General features: G+C 40.2%; 1 protein-coding gene across 1 annotated transcript; it reads right to left on the bottom strand.

Moving 5' to 3' along the window:
• Positions 1 to 3,801: 3,801 nt before the first annotated feature.
• frmpd3 (FERM and PDZ domain containing 3) lies at positions 3,802 to 13,564 on the bottom strand. The gene is made up of 10 exons (XM_053323963.1): positions 13,457 to 13,564; positions 11,924 to 12,055; positions 11,598 to 11,717; positions 11,094 to 11,230; positions 10,450 to 10,576; positions 9,695 to 9,784; positions 9,270 to 9,449; positions 8,949 to 9,084; positions 7,334 to 8,224; positions 3,802 to 6,659 (listed from the first exon to the last, which is right to left on the bottom strand). Exons 1-10 carry the CDS (start codon positions 13,559 to 13,561, stop codon positions 3,850 to 3,852), a joined length of 4,728 nt encoding a protein of 1,575 aa, XP_053179938.1. The 5' UTR covers positions 13,562 to 13,564; the 3' UTR covers positions 3,802 to 3,849.
• Positions 13,565 to 13,842: the final 278 nt, after the last annotated feature.

Below are 13,842 nucleotides of genomic sequence, written 5' to 3'. Positions count from 1 at the left end.
CCAACACATGTGTTCCAGCAAAATACAGTCCCTAAAAGAGGTAAGAATGAAAAAACAACTGGGGGGGAAGGGACAGCACTGGTAGTTCAACAGTATAGGCCTTTTCTCACAGCAGGTATTTTGTCTTGTCATATCCAAGTGTTTGCTCTAGCTAGCCCTAACCCAGTAAGGCATTATGACTGTGACTAGCATAAACTAAAGCAACTAAATAGAACTTTATTTTGTTACCTGTGCTTTTCCCACTGTGACATGTCAAAATGCCTTCTATGAATGAAGTCTATTAACGATTACAGCAACGTAGTACTGTGTATTTAGGGTTGACTTATGTGTAAAATGGTGAGAGAGATTTCTTACATCCACAACTTGTTATATTTTTACTGGATTATCTTTCTTACTGCCATTTTTATAATTGACTGTAACATAACCATACTGCAATATTTTGGCTGGAGATTGGCTAAGTTTATACTATATCTACTTTTTAAAATCATCTTAGCAATAAGACAAATAACATACACAAAAAGCTAGTAAGTACTTTTATGTTAAATAGCAGCACCATAAAACCATTTACCATGAATGGTTGTTGTTTCAAGTGTGTGATATGTACATTGTTGAGTCAACATTAGTTTTTGCCAGAGGCAAATGAATGAGGCATCCACAACAGTAAGAACCTGCTAGAAGCAGCAGAAAAACGCTTCCAGATAATTATCTTTCACGTGGCGTCATTCGTTTGAAGTCATTTTAACGGACACACCATGACTTCTGCAAGTTTACAGCATGCAATGTCATTTCCAAATTCTCCGAAAGAGTTTATATAATATACTTTATTGCTCTTAAAACATGGGTTAACTTTGTACACAGACAGAAAACCACAGTGACGACAAGATCATTGACAGTAAATTAAGACAGGAATGAATAGGTGCACATAAAGAAAACAATGGATTAAGCCATGGCTCATTGTGTGAATGAAACACAGACAAATCCACAGTTTAGCAAAGCAACTGGACAATGACAACCATAGAAATGTTTATCAGTAATGCAATAAAATTTCAAGTGCTGATGAGAGAATATTGTCTGATAGTTTTGTTTATAAAAATAAACATGTCCCATGCTTTATACTCATAATATACTCTTTAAAATATATGTTTTGCTATTAGTCTCTATGTTACATTACTACTATAAATAATTACATTACAGACATGTTTTATCTTTTCCTTTTTACAAAAGAGTTTAGATAAATCTTCAGGTTACAAGTAATGTTTTAAAAGTGTCACTTATTCTCTCAAATATTTGATCTTATTATTTACATTTACAGTGTAGAATAATACATTTTCATACCGAATATCATGTGGAAAACATTTACATATATGCCACCACGGCCTTTAATTTTTGCCTGTTTTTTCCACTATAGAACTGGAAAACTATCTATACAAACAGTATCATCATCTTCAGTGACCAAAGTATCTGTCCCTTGAAAGTCTAGGGTTGAAGTCTAATAGGGAAAACATGCAGTACAGTGACAGAGAAAACACTGTATATGGTTATGGAAAATGCCACATCAACAGCGAAGGAAAAACTGTTAAAAGAGAGTGCTTGTAGACACCGTGAATGTGTAAAATATGTAAAATGAAAGGTGTTATTGATGGCTATATTGCAAAATTGATGAATAATCACATAGTTTGTGATGTAGAATCACACACAGGGTTGGGCGAATATCACAATATTTTTCACCAAATACTTCAATATCGATATTATAACAATTGTAGGGATGACTATTGGTGCTTTCATAAAATATTTACACAATGAGATTTTTTAATAAATGATCATCAGTAATGAGGATAAAATGAGTAAGTGGGTAGAGGCAAATAATAGAACAGCTAGAACAGTCTGATAAGTTCAGAAAATTACATCACTTTACTGTAATGCAGCCTTTAAAACCAGGAAAAGACAACACTTATGCCATATCACGATATTACAATATTCAAAATCTTAGAGAAGAGTCTCACATCATGATATTGATATAATATCGATATTGCCCACCCTAATTAATAACGAATAATCAACGCTGAAATGATTAAAAATAACCAGAGTAATACATTTAGGTACCATTAAATGAATACCAGAATTGACTTCTGATTTATGTTAAATATTTTGCATTTGTAAGTTTATTTGTTATGTCCATGTTATTGTATGGCATTCAGTATACTATAGTTAGTTTCCTGCCACCTAACAGCCGAATACCTTCATTCAAGGATGTACAGTATGGTTACTGTCATCATTAAAGAGCACAAAACAAATAGGTAAGTACAGATAATCACAAGTCATCATATACAGGATTTTATGAACATTTGAGTAAGGTTTACTGGAGTACTGTGTTGTATGCCAAAGGACTGACCTTTTTTTCCTTTTTTTTTTTTTGTAAGAAACAGCAATATTACGTTTCTTCGCAGCTTTGTTGTCTCTATTAATTTGGTTTGACAGCACTTTCTTTTAACAGTATGCCCAGTATACATATTAGGCCAGCACAAGTATAAAGCCTCTGTGATTCATTTCCAGTAACAAGAGGATGAGACACAAAGAAGATTTCAGACAGGAAACAGATGTGTTACTTTTATTAAAATACATAGAAAACTACTTTGTGTGTTTCTTATATATTTGCTAGATTGCACAATGTAGAACAGCACATAGAAAGCAAATTTGTTTATACTGTATCTGAAAACCTGAATAAAAACAAAGGATCCTTTGAAACGGGTACGTTTTAGCTTTGAGGAGATGATTTATGTAAAATTGGTGGTGTGGACTCAAGTGAGTTTTCAGCAGCAGAGTGAATAAAAAACACTGAATTAAACATTAAAAGATACATTTCAACCTCAGAGCTAATTTCAGAAGTTGTGTAAAATCCTAGTGATAAGCTTACTCACTTGCAAGTGGATGGATATATTTAAAACGATGTCACGACAAGTGAGATGCAAGTGAGATATGGATCAGTGATGGTGTAAAATACTCTGTGTGTTAGGTACAGTGTGGGTACTCCTTCTCTACAGCTGATGACTGTACAGAGGATAAGACTGTGACTTGTGTCTCTGCTACATTGTCTGCCGTGAGCAGGTGTGTTTCATACCATTGCAGTGTTATTGTAAGAATGGTCCTCTGTCCATCAATATAGTTAAATATGTCATAATTATCTTTCGGCGGTTTTCGTTTTTCAAACACTACCATTTACATTTTGACTCTTGCATCAGTACGCCAGACATAGCCAACAGAGATCTCCATTTTGAATTACAACAGTTAGAAAATTCAACAAACAAGCACATAACCATCTAACCAACCAACGCTTTGGACTATGCAATTCACAGAAGTAGCTACTTGACAAAATTTCTGAAATATCTTTGTCCAGAGCATACATTTATTTCTGATGGTTTATTATAATTTTTATAGTTCTCTTGACTCAATACATTTCAAATATATATCACCTTTTTTCTCCACAAAACTTTATATTATTTGCTAAGTAGACACAACTCAAATCTACATTACATATAAAATATTATACCATAATGACTTATTATATTGTGAATATTGATGTGAGGTGATTAGCCCTGTGTTACCCAGTCTATTGTAGGGTTCTTATTCCATTGTGCATTAGTTTGGTGTATCTTTATATTTCAAAACAATATCCAGGAGGCTACCTCAGGGCCTGTAAACATGGGATGGAACAGCTGCATTGCAATTTTTACTGAGGATGATTCATTGCACATTCTGTAAAAAATGTAAACAATAAATAAATAATGAATTTGGATAGAGTAGCCACCCACATTCAGGGTTGTTTTGATTACATCCCTGCCAGATTTATTTTTACTGGGCAGGAAGAGTTTTGATGGGTCGAGTGAGTGAGCTCATGTTATTAGTGTTAGAGGAAACTTGAGGACTCATTGTCTTTGTCGGCAGGCTGCTTGAGTGTCCCATTGATTCTTCTGCTGCGCGCAGAAGCAAGGTATAGTTGATAGCTACTTCCTCAACTTTTCTCAACAGCTGCAGCCTTTGGGTTTCTGAACGAACTCCTCTGACCAATTTGATGAAGGTTTGAGTTAGTTCACACAACACTTGAAAGCTAGCTGTGACAACAGCAAGCATTCGTGTTGGGCTTTTTTCAACACTTGCCACCCGCCGACATGAAGCTCTGAATTCTTTGAAGCGCACTGCCAGCTCTTGTTTGTATTCTGCAATCCGTGAGGGCTGAAGACGAGCCTCACCCTCAGCTTGTGGGCTGTTAGCACACTGACGCAGGATTGCTAGCAACTCATTAGCATCCAACTGAGCATTTAGGAAACCATCAGGTAAGCTGAAAGTTTTCCCCTGAAGAGCCTGTACCCGTGCCAGGCTCCCCTCCAATGTACCACATGCTCTTAGGTCAATCTCTTGTGTCTGTGGCTCCTCCTCCTCCTCCTCTTCCTCTCCGCTGCAGTCCTCTGCATTAAGAACCTGGAGTGTTTTGCTTACTACAGGAAAAGTATGTGAATCCAGCTCCATGCCTGGAAGGACCTGAAGAGGTATGGAGTATGAGAGCTCATCCTTCTCACTACTTTCATCAGCTGCCTCACACTTCCTGTAGCAGAAACAGAATGAGCAACATTTATCCTTTTCATCACTGTCTTCACTAGGCAAGGTCAGCAGCACCTCCCCAGTCCCTTCTTTACTTTCACGCAGTAGCTCCTCTCCCTGAATAAAAAACACACCCTTTTTTCCCTTCCCCTCTGCCTGGTGAGACTGTGTGTGCACTGGCTCGATGGGGGTGGGTAGCCTCAGTCCTGTGGCCCTTACTCTCTCCATCTCCTTCTCAAGACTCTTGGCTTTGGGCTTCACCTCCGCATAAACAGGTGTGCTAGTGCTGTTATCCAGTTCTCCAATGCTGTATCGCCTCTGGAGCTTCTTATATTGTGGCGCTCCCATGCAATCTGTTTGTGAAGTACAGGTCGGCAAGCAGGAGCCGTGCTCACCCCTTGGCTCTCTTGACTCAAGACTGGTAGAACGTATTCGTGTTGTCTTGATCTCTAAGGTCTGAGGTCTCCTTGTAGCACCTTGGGTGTGAGGGGCTTTGGAGACTGCTGGAGTGGTCTTCGAGATAGTTCTCTCTCTGCCTCTGTGCTGTGCCTCTGTTGTGGAGCCAACTGGTGTGTCCGGTAGTCGCATGCCCCTACCCATTCTCTTACAGTCACAGCTGCGTCGCTGCTCCCTGGAGATACCAGGTGCCTTTAGGACAGGGCTGGTGCGGAGCTGGCAGGCACAAGGAGTGCCTGAGGGTACAGGTGAGGATCCCTGGGGCAAAAATTCCCCCTGGGATGACTTGGGTTTCAGCAGCTCCTCTAAAAACTCTAGTTCATACTGTCGGACTTTCTGCAACTGAGCCCTTCGCTCATCTGTTTCTCTTCGCATTCTTGCTGGAAATGTAGCTGAAAGAAGGTTTCTAAAGCTCAAGAAAGGGGCACTGCGCTGGGACTTCCCCTTACCACTGCCCTGTTTCTTTGAATCTCTGGCTGGGAGAGTAGAGACCTTATCTACACCGGAGCTAGGTGTTGTTAGATCATCTAAAATAGGTAATGATTTTATGGGGCATTTTTGTGAATCAGGATGGGATTTTCCCTGGGCACCCTCAGTCTTGCTTTCAGCCTCCTCTTTTCTCTCTGATTTTACTGGCAAACGTGGGGAATACTTTTTTTGTATTTGAGGGCTGGGTTTTGACAAACTAGGATCTGCTCCTACTCTCACTGCATTTTCTTTACTGTTAGCCAGCTGAAGGCCTTTGGCACGAAGGCGCTCATCATCTGTGGGGGAGGAGGACTGAAACACTACTACCTTCTGAACCTGTGGATCTTTTATTCTTAACTGAGGCCCTGGCTCCTGTTGCACTGGGCATGTGCAGAAAAGGTCATCAACTGGCAGCAGTTCTGTTGAGCTTGAAGGCTTCATGGTCTCACTAGAGGCAGTCTCGGCATCTTGGCACATAATAGTAGGGGAAATCTTGGCAGAGGCAGTTCTGTCCACAGGCAAGAGGATAGGTAAGGCTTTGATGCTAGGGTCTGTGTTAAGAGGTGTTGTTGTCTTCCCCTTTATGCCCTCAGAAACATTTTGACTCAGTGTCTCCCCAGAAGAATTTGATAATGTCTGATCTCTACTCACTTGAGCTGTCAGTGAATCATCAGACACTTTAAGTTCTTCAGGTGACTTAGAAGGGGGATCAGGAGTGTTTGCTTTGGTGGACACAGAGTTTGCTTTCATTTCTGCTTTCTGCCCAGTCTGAGTGGTGTCTTGATTGCCTCCCTGCTCTGTTACAACACTGAGTATTGCAGAGTCTTGACTAGGGCTAACTTTAAAGGGAACAGTCTTGCTGAGGATTACTTGCTTGGGTGGACAGCCAGCACGAATCTGACCCACAGAGAAGGCCCCAGTCCCTATGGTTTTTGCAGTGCAACCAGGGATAGCCAGGGGAAAGTCACGGCGGCAGAGGATACGTTCCTTGTTGATATGGTGAGCCAGCAGGTAGGCCTGGTTCTGGTTTTGTTTCATAGCCGACACCATTTCAGAAACATCTGTCAATTCAGAGGAGTTGGTCTCATGGCCTGAGTCCAATGATGACTCAGGTGTAATGGCAGCTAAGACAATCAGCCCTGAGGAGGAAGGCAAAACAGCACACTATTAGGATGATCAAGATATAATCAATACATGCACATAAATATGAAAAGATCATATTAGAGTTTATTTTAGTTATTGAACCAGACATTTGCAGTAGAGAGGGTTAATCTTAATCACAAACAGAAAACAATACTTTACTGAATTTCAATTTCCAAAGTCCTTAAGGGTTAGATTTATCTACGCACTATGCACTAATAGGCTTCCATAAAATAACTGCAGGTTTTGCATGCAGATGCAGCTATGTGTGTGCTTGCGAAGTGTGCAAAGATGAGCATATTTATTATTCTGACTATGTTCATAAAATATGTCAAAATGTTTATTTTTTGATATTTTCAAGATATACATGATGTTGTTGACTTGACTTACTTGACTTTCATGTAAGTCTAGTTTAGGTTATTAGGTCAATTTGTTTCGCATCCTGTAGGTATGAGGTAACTCTACCTTAATTCTGTGCTACTTTGAGAGATTATTAGATTTGTTTGTCCTTTCACAAGAGGAGTCTCTTTAGTAATAATACAATGATGTTTCATTGCAAATGTGCTGTGTAATGTTAATTGATAAAAGAAGTGAAATTTTTGTTAGATTATTAGATTACTGCTGTTAATTCTGTAAGTGAGATGTGGGCCGTGGCATGACTGAGGCTGTTGACCTGCAGTCTGTGTTGGCTGTTGGGGGTGATGGGGGTAGTCCTCAGAAGCTGCCAAAGCCTCCAGTGCCTGTAAGGTGGACACCAGAGCATCATCAAGCTCCTGGGCATGATCTCTGACTGTTCTTGTGGCTACGTTATCAATCAGTGTCACAGGCACATCTTCCTTGGTTTGGGACAGTTTCCCAGAGGTGACTCCTTGGCTGGCACTGTTTCGAGCCTTCCTTCCTCTCTTTGGGTCATCCTCATCTGAACTGTTGTCCCTGAAGCCGGGTGGTGGGGCAGCAATAGCAGGTGGTGGTGGTTGCAGCTTTGCTCCTGCATCATCTGCCTCCTCCTCCTCCTCCTCTTCATTTCCGGGTGGCGGTAAGGCCATGAGATCAACAGCGCCTCCATCTCGGGAGGCACAAGCACTGGAGCAGTATTTCCCCGAGCTACCACTACTGTTCACTGCTGTTGATAGACCCTCTGCCCTGTGCCTAGCTTTGCAAGAGTCACAGAAGTATCGTGAGGTTTTCTGGGATAAACCAAGTGTTAGTGCTCGGATTCTAAATCCTGCATTCTCCACTGGTGTGCCCTCTGAAACCACAGCAATCTCCTCTGTACTCTGCTGTGTGGGATCTGACTTGGTGCGGGGTCGCCCAGGGGGCTCTTGAGAAATAAAGTTCTCATTTATGTCAAGTTCAGCCTCAGCGTGTATTTGGAGCTCCTGAAATTGTTGTTGTTCTTGAAGGTGGACATGACACAGGCCTAGATGCTGAGACTCTGCAGGAACTATGGCCCTTGAAGACCCTGACTCTCTGTGCGAGCTTTCCCTCTCGTCCCCTCGTCGCCCTCCACTTGGCAAGCCGGTTGCCCCAGAACGTGGGTGGGCATGGTGGGAGCTTCTGTAATCTGAGGATAGAATTGTTAGAGCAGTGGAGAGTTTGAGGTATTAAGAACTTGTGGGAGTAGAGATGATCCAGATGGGAAAGCAGAGTCAACAGCTGGTGGTCACATGCGGATTATTGTTATTTTGGAGATGGATGTTGGAAGTTGAAGGTTGTTTGAGGTTGGAAGGTTAGATTCTGGTGGAATGTGATGGTATGATGATCCTTCTTTTATGTGGACTACAAGTTGAGACAGCAGATGGCAGAGGATCTGTTCATGTTTGTACAAATGTATGTGATTACAGCAAAAAGTACAGCAAGATGCATCGCAAAATTCCATGTTATTATATCTTGGGAAAAATAAATATGGACTATCTCATTCCAATGAGTCAAGATGGAGATGGGACAGCAGAAGGAAGAGAGACAGCAGAGGGCGCCATGGGATGGTAGTTCAAGGATAACCTGGTGATGGTTTCAGTTAATGAACAAACAGACCAATGTCAATGTGGACTGACCATATGAAAATTACCAAATATTGCCTGACATGCAATGTCTAATATAATGCTGGTATATGTTGGAAGAATAACTTTAATTATACCATTCTAATTGTGCGATATGGATCTTTTGTTTTAAAGTTTAAAGTAAACAATGTTGTTTTCTGCAAATTATTGTAACATTTAGTTTATACTGCCTAACCACAGCATATAGTTAACATTAACTGCTATAGGCTAAGAAGACTTCCAACATACCTGCCTTGGTCAGCTGAGACTGACCAGGGGTCCGGAAGTAGATGGTCCTTTTAGGGTCTACAAACAGCTTGTAGTAGCCAGAGATGAGGCACGCAAAGTTACTGGCATCAGGCCATTCCATGAGTAATACCAGGGGCTGCAGGGGGTGGCAGGGAGGGGAATTAGGAGACTGTTTAGGGGACAGGCAATGAGCATTGCCTGCTCATTTTGTAATGACCTGATGAAATTAGATTTATTAAATTGTTGAACAACACAAATATCTGTGTCTTGGCTGTATTATATGCCATTGTACTATGCATCTTTTGAGATTTGTTTCAATACCTTGGCCTCATGTATTGTCACTTCCACACGTGCCACTCCCTGACTCTCTCGATAGAGCTGAATCTTGGCAACCCTGCTGAACTCGGTCAGAACTGTTGTGAGGTTGTTTTTCAGGTCAATCACATGACTAATACCATGTCGAGGACCCACCAGTAGTGTTGTAGCTGATTGTTTCTCATCCTATAGAAGAACACAAGAGATTTATAATTATTTACATACACTATAGAACAAAACATTATATTGTTCAAAATTCTGTCTTTAGACAATTCCTTGAAGATGCTACATTAGTACATGTAAGAAGCAAGCTCTTTGTATGGCTTGATGTACAGCTTTAGAGACACATAAGGAAAGTAAATGAAACTAGGAATTAAATAAAAGAGGTACACATGTAGTATTCCTGCACAGAAAGGTTCAAAACATATTACCAGTCCAACAGTGTGGAACAGTATTCCTCCAAAAGGTGGGAGGTCGTTGAGTACACGCATGTACTGCAGCTTCCCTTGGAGAGGAGGGACCTGTCAACAGAATGATAAACTAGAAACTCTCATCTTTGACAGGCAGGATACCAAAATTATCAGTCAAATGCGAGTAAATATGCAAGTAGTTGGTAGATTTGCTTCACTCACTGGCCAAAAAAACAATGGTAATCTACTGAGTGGTTGGGAAAAATATTAACATTCACCAACCATTTGGCAAGTGTAAAAAAAAGTTCAATTTGATTCCTGGACCATCATATGTCCTCATGGGGGCAATGTTGAGCCACACATGTTTCTAACAAAGTCTTATGCAACAGTTACATCTATAAAGATGAAGGACTTGTCCGAGGATAAAGGACTGGTTATCATGCAGACATAACCATGAAATACAATACATTAAAACGCTTCTATAAAGCAAAGTGTTGTGATTTAAATCTGCATTGTAATCAAGAGAAGGAGAAAATAGGAAGGAGGAGGGGTCTATATGTGTTCAATGCTTATAAATGTGTAATAACAGCAGTATGTATGAGAAGATTACTAGTCATTCAAGTCATAGTACATCTTAACTCAGCTCCTCTGAAAATAACAGCAGTATATCCGAAGGCACTAAAACCATCCACAAACATTTTTCAAAATGTTTCATATATGGAAATGTTTACAATTAACATTTTTTCACTATTTATTTATTCGTTATTTAGCAGCACCTTGTTGCCTGACGGTGGTGGATGCTGGTAGGTCTTCAGCAACTGAGACAGGCTCTTACACACATTCTTCTCCTTCACTGTTGGAAGCAGAGTGAGGGGCAGGAAAGGTTCTAGTCCCCACTCTTTTCTGTGATATAGAGAACAGTGGTATACACAATAGAAAATGACAGTGGAATGGTTAATTAGAGTCCAGGAAATATATCTCAACAAAGACAAATACCTTTTATCATCCCACAGAAAGACACAGTGAGCCTAGCTTGCATCTTCTACAACCCATGGCTTGACATGGCCACCCTAGTTTATTACAAGCACAGTGGATCTGTTCTGCTTCTGTGGTTGTGACAGCAGAGGCTAATTACTTGCTAGGTTGAGGTTTTGAAGAATAAATGAGCAAATTGAGGGAGAGATGTAATTTCACAAAGCAATGGATTTCTTTGTCTCATAACAGCCCAGGGAAACTGATCCTTTATTAATTTGAGTTTTTAATACTATTGGGATGAATTATTAATCATTTAGATATTACTGAATGAACAAACTTCATTGTGGGACTCACTGATCTGGTACTGGTAAAAATGCAATACATACATTTTTGTATGTAATTTGTCAGAAGTTCATTTGAAGGATAATTTAGTTTGCAGACTTACTCTACATGCTTGAGAGACATCTTCTGATTAGGCCTTGCGGAGGACACAGTGATGTAGATATGGAGCGCCGCCAATCGTAATGTGATGTCAGATTTCCAATCCATGCCAAAGCGCTCCTTGATTACGTCATTGCGACTCTGTGAGGACATAATGAAATGTTGTTGTTTTGTATACGTGTTAAAGACGGGAATCCTTCTATCATTAGCTTAATTGTCACGGACCGCTTCCAATGAGTGTTGATGTGAATGCAACAAGATGCTACAACATGGCCTCTGTGTCTAAAGTCTGACTCTGGCATTTGTCACTTTACTAACTCACCCCTAAAATCAGTCAAGAAGGCAAACATAATCTAATGGAAACTGTGAAATAAAACAAGCTGCCTATGACAGCCTCTAATCATTGGCTCCCTCTTGGCACACCTTGCTCTTTGAGGAGACCGCTTTCCAACAGTGTCATGAGATTGAATGACATCTTTCTTAATCCCCCTTTAATCCAGTGCTTTACCTGTATATAGAGGTACTCAAAAGCAGCAGGGTCCCTTCTCAGCAGGTCTGCAGGGTCCTTGGGGAAGAAGCAGATGCGGAACAGACACTTCATCCCTTGGAAATAGGTTCTATGCACCACCTGAGGGAATATGACAGTATCAGCTAGATAACCAACATCATATTTGGTATAAGTCACAAATATTATAAAGAAATGTTTCATAGGTGAACAGGGTTGACTACATATTGGATGCATCTGTGATGCTGTCTGGACTCAGCTCTGCTCTCCTAATTCCATAAAAATATTCATGAGTAAAAGCATTTTTTATTCTTTTTTCTGTTTCTCACATGTGTCAGAGGCTGGTTCTCCTGCAGCAGATGCAGCCTCTGATTCTGGTCCAGACCACCTGCCTCCAGCACCAAGGCAAAGTGCTCAATGTAGCGGAGTGAGAGGCGGTCCTGCAGGGAGGAGATCACATCCTGGAAGAATAGAGATGGAAACAGATTAGAGACTGAAATACATATCCACAGTAAGAATACATTCTACTTAAAGAAATACATGTATTTGATGTATGGAGGCTATTTTTTTTTACCCTGAATTCATGCACTCCATGCTTGTACACAGTAGTTTGTCAAATTGATATCCATCTTCTGTTTTGGCTTTACTTTGATATCATGTTTGTCGTTTAGAGCAGCAGACAGCTTCCACAGATATTTTTATTCAGCACAGTGAGCGCCTCCAATTTAAGAAAATAACGTCTGTGTCGCGGAGAGCAGGGTAAACTTTTGGTGTGGTGCAGATCACTATCTATGAATGATGTAGAGCTTTTTTGTCATATCCTCCTATCTTCCTAAAATGCACAGAGAAATTCTGAGGGGAAATTTATGGTTTATTAAATCCAACTGTGAGCTATGCCTGAAGATAATTTCTTTCCCCTCTTAATATATTAGAGACTTGGACATTAAAGGGGATTCTGCAGCAGTGATGTTCCTGTAGTTTGGCTTTCGGTGTCAGTCTGAAGGCTCATTAAGAGACTTAAAATTTGTGCCCTAATGGTTTGCTCTCTAAACAATTACTTAGACTTACCAATGTAACCTAAGCAACAGCTGTCTCTAAAAAGCAAGGACAAGCAGTTTAAACAGTATTGACTTGTATGGTCTGTATTAAATGACAGCTGGGGAAGTCACACAATCAACTGAAGGACCCACATAATGCTATAGATTGTAGCCTAGAATACTGCAGGAGCACTTCTTTAGCTTTTTAGCTGGCAGACAGTCTAATGGGCACACAACCTTGCTATTGTGCCATTGATTTAATCTGTATTATTGTTTTATTGATCTGTGACCTCTTATTATGCTGAAATTCCATTTAATTAGGCTGACAGGGGAGAGATTCCTCTATCGCTCCTTTAAAGCGATTCTGTGCTTCTCCTTTTCTCCCTGTCTGTCCCTCCACGAGCAGAGGAGAGATTTGTGAAATCTAATAGAGTCTATTTAATGAGTCTGCTCGGAGATGTCAGACTCATCTTAGAGACTGACATAGAGACAGAAAATGACCTCTGTGTGACTGAATTCATTTGTTGCTTTATGTCCTTAATCACGTTAATGAAATTTTAAATTCCAAAAGCTGATAGGATGTCGTTTCACAAAATGAGAGCTGTTTTTCTAATCTCTCCTGAAAATGATTACTTATTAGATACGTATGTGACAAAGTGCAAATGGATTGTACTGTTAAACATTATGATATTTTTTACGACCCATTGCAATCTTTTGAGAATGTGAAATCCTGAAATAAATATTTTGACATCCTTCAGCTCTTGTGGACATCAGACTGTAAATTCAGTTGCCTCTCACATATGCAGAGCTGTTGTGAATACATACCCTAACAGTGGTACGGCTATCAAATGTAAAGGACTTAATCTGTCCATTCTCCAAGAACACCTTCAATACATTTGGTATGAGTAGCAAGGAGTCGTCCTTGAGCATTGTCTGAAAGAGATTAAGGGAGACAACAGTTTAGGTTTAGTTAAAGAAATGATGGATGAAGTTCAAGATGATCAAATATCAAGATTATCAAAGCACAGACTGGGTTTGTGCTTTGCTTTAAAGTGAGGAGCAAAAAAATGAGGATACAAACATGCCTCTTGTGAAAAACCACAGAGTGTATACAAAACAAACAACAAATTATAATGAAACTGTTTATTGTGCTTTCTTTAATAATGGCAGGACAGACTGTATGTAGCCTGAGAGGCAAAACACAGGGCAAA

The sequence above is a fragment of the Scomber japonicus genome, chromosome 8 (genome assembly GCF_027409825.1).
Source record: "Scomber japonicus isolate fScoJap1 chromosome 8, fScoJap1.pri, whole genome shotgun sequence".
Classification (NCBI taxonomy): Eukaryota; Metazoa; Chordata; class Actinopteri; order Scombriformes; family Scombridae; genus Scomber; species Scomber japonicus.
This window is presented reverse-complemented; position numbering and strand designations above follow the sequence as displayed.